Here is a 2,313-nt window from a genome sequence, read left to right as displayed (position 1 = left end):
CATCTTGCTTTGCCTCTTCCTTCTCTTTTTAACTGGCTATTGGATCATTTGAACTACTCCACATCTACTTTGGGGTATAACATGGCGATGTCTTGCTGTACACATAACTGGAGGATCACAATGTAAACACACTTCACAGATTTTGAAGTCTTTTCTTTTCTTTTTGTATTTATGTTCTTCACATGGTCCTGGCCTTCTCGTAATTTCGGTCATACTTGCGCCGCGCAAAAATGGAAAGCTGATTTCGAAACACCCGAATTTTTTTTATTTTGTTTACATACGGCAGTGTTATCCGGTTTTTATGGTATTTTTCCGCGAAAAAAATGATTATCAAATGTTAATTTTTTCCTGACAAAAAAACTAATTTTCGGTGAGTTTCTAACTGACCAGGATCATAAATACATAGGATTCTTTTAATTCTAATTTCTAGTATTATTTCAAGAGGATAAGTCGGCATATCTGTTGCTGGATTTTACGTCATTCCATATATTTTATTCTATAATTATAATAAAATTAAAAAACAGAAGTTCACATTCTAGATTTTTCACATGAAACATTTTAAAATATCATTAAAATATATTATTATTATTATTATATAATAACTGGACAATTTATACTAAAAATTACAATTACTCATAATTCAACTTACCCATTGTAAAGGTGAGACGAATAAAGTACACGCCATATATCCATATTGGCAGCAACTGTTTCTTCATCAGGGAAAGGCGTGGAAACCGATTATCGCGTTAGCACAATCTAATTGTTATGATTTTTAGGTGAATTGGCCGAATAAATCAAGTACTAGAAATAAAAATATTTTTAGCATCTCAGAAAGATACAAGTTAATAAAGCAAACTTTGGAGCTCAAACACAGGGCTATCTACTAATTCCTGACAAGAAGACACCACCAGAAAATGGCTTCTGAAGAGACACTGCAACTTAATTCCTTTTTGTTGCCCAGAAATGACGTCTAGCGCCACACATCGTCAAATCTTTAAGTTATAAAAAAGGTTATGTAAAACCTGAAACATTTCCATAATAAAATATCACAATAGAAGACAAACTTCAACGAAATAGTTAGATTTCAAGAGAACGGGACGAACACTTAACATTATAATAAACCATTTTTCAAAATATAATAAAAGTAATATGATTAATGAAAATAAAGATGTTACTTCATTATGTAACATCCGGTAACTTGTAAAAACAAAGAACAAATAAATCACATTACTTAATTGTGGTGCAATCATATAGTTGTAAGTAAAAAAAATCTAATTTTGCTACGAAAAAAATATCTAAAGCTTTAAATTCAGTCGTACAAATAAAGGGACACTTTTAAAATGATATTGCACGAGAGAATAATTGTAGTTATATATCTTGTTTTATAAACGTTATCTATGTCATCGAGAATAATTTCACTGAATATTTTTAAAGTCGCCTTAGACTTTCAGGACTACTGATTTATCATGGAGCTTGCTCCATCGGTAAAATAATTTAGTTTGGTCACTTAGTTACCTCTTATATTAACGTGTACAGTTTTTTGCAGTTTTTGACCAATGCCATTTGATATTGTGCATGTGTATTTTCCACCATCGCCATATCTAGTGACGTCAATAATTAATGTTCCATTCAGGAGAGTTTGCCAATGTCTGTTATCGAATTCTTCGTTTTCTCTGCCAGAAAGATGACCTAGTAGAAAATTCAGATTATATGACTGTTTCAACCCTACTTGGCTTCCTTATGACATAAGCGAAATATTATTAACTATAACGAAAAGGCTTAAGATTATTGTACCAATCAAAAATATTAACAGCAGTAACTACTAAAAAATAATTTATTTTCGAATAATAAAATATTTAATATTCACGAGTGAAATACGTTTCGGTAATTATGTATTTAAACTTAAAGTTCGTTGCTTTATTCTATTTTCTTTTACAAAAACTACTGTAATTATTTTAAAAAATAAAATATGCTATGTTATTCAAGATATCTGTCATGTAAAAAATAACAAAACTGTTTGCAATATAAAAACAACACACCATCTTTCGTCCAATGAACAACTGGAGTAGGATATCCATGTGCATTGCAATACAACTGTAAAGGACTTCCTAAACTAACCACTGTATCTCTTGGAATAGTCCGCCATCTTGGTGGGCCTGAATCAATAAATGTCAAACAAGTTATGACGTTTCAAAAGAACTTTATAAAAGTACCCCGCCAATTATGCACAAGGCCCCTTAACAGTAATAGCACTAATAGTAAATATTCAATTATGTACCAGCTGCCTAGTGTCGGGTAACAATACGAAGAATT

General features: G+C 31.0%; 1 protein-coding gene across 4 annotated transcripts in view; it reads right to left on the bottom strand.

Annotated features, from left to right (window-relative positions):
* LOC106463053 (Down syndrome cell adhesion molecule homolog) overlaps positions 1-2,313 on the bottom strand; it is a 65,887-nt gene that overhangs the window by 52,782 nt on the left and 10,792 nt on the right. Inside the window, exon 1 of one of the 4 annotated variants that reach the window (XM_022390467.1) lies at positions 650-919. The exons of the other annotated variants lie outside the window; for them this stretch is intronic. Coding sequence (XP_022246175.1) covers positions 650-716 — 67 coding nt within the window. The 5' untranslated portion in view covers positions 717-919. Of the gene's footprint in view, positions 1-649; positions 920-2,313 lie in introns of those variants that run through there. 4 annotated transcript variants of the gene reach the window in all.

The sequence above is a fragment of the Limulus polyphemus genome, unplaced genomic scaffold, assembly GCF_000517525.1.
Source record: "Limulus polyphemus unplaced genomic scaffold, Limulus_polyphemus-2.1.2 Scaffold1314, whole genome shotgun sequence".
NCBI lineage: Eukaryota > Metazoa > Arthropoda > Merostomata > Xiphosura > Limulidae > Limulus > Limulus polyphemus.
This window is presented reverse-complemented; position numbering and strand designations above follow the sequence as displayed.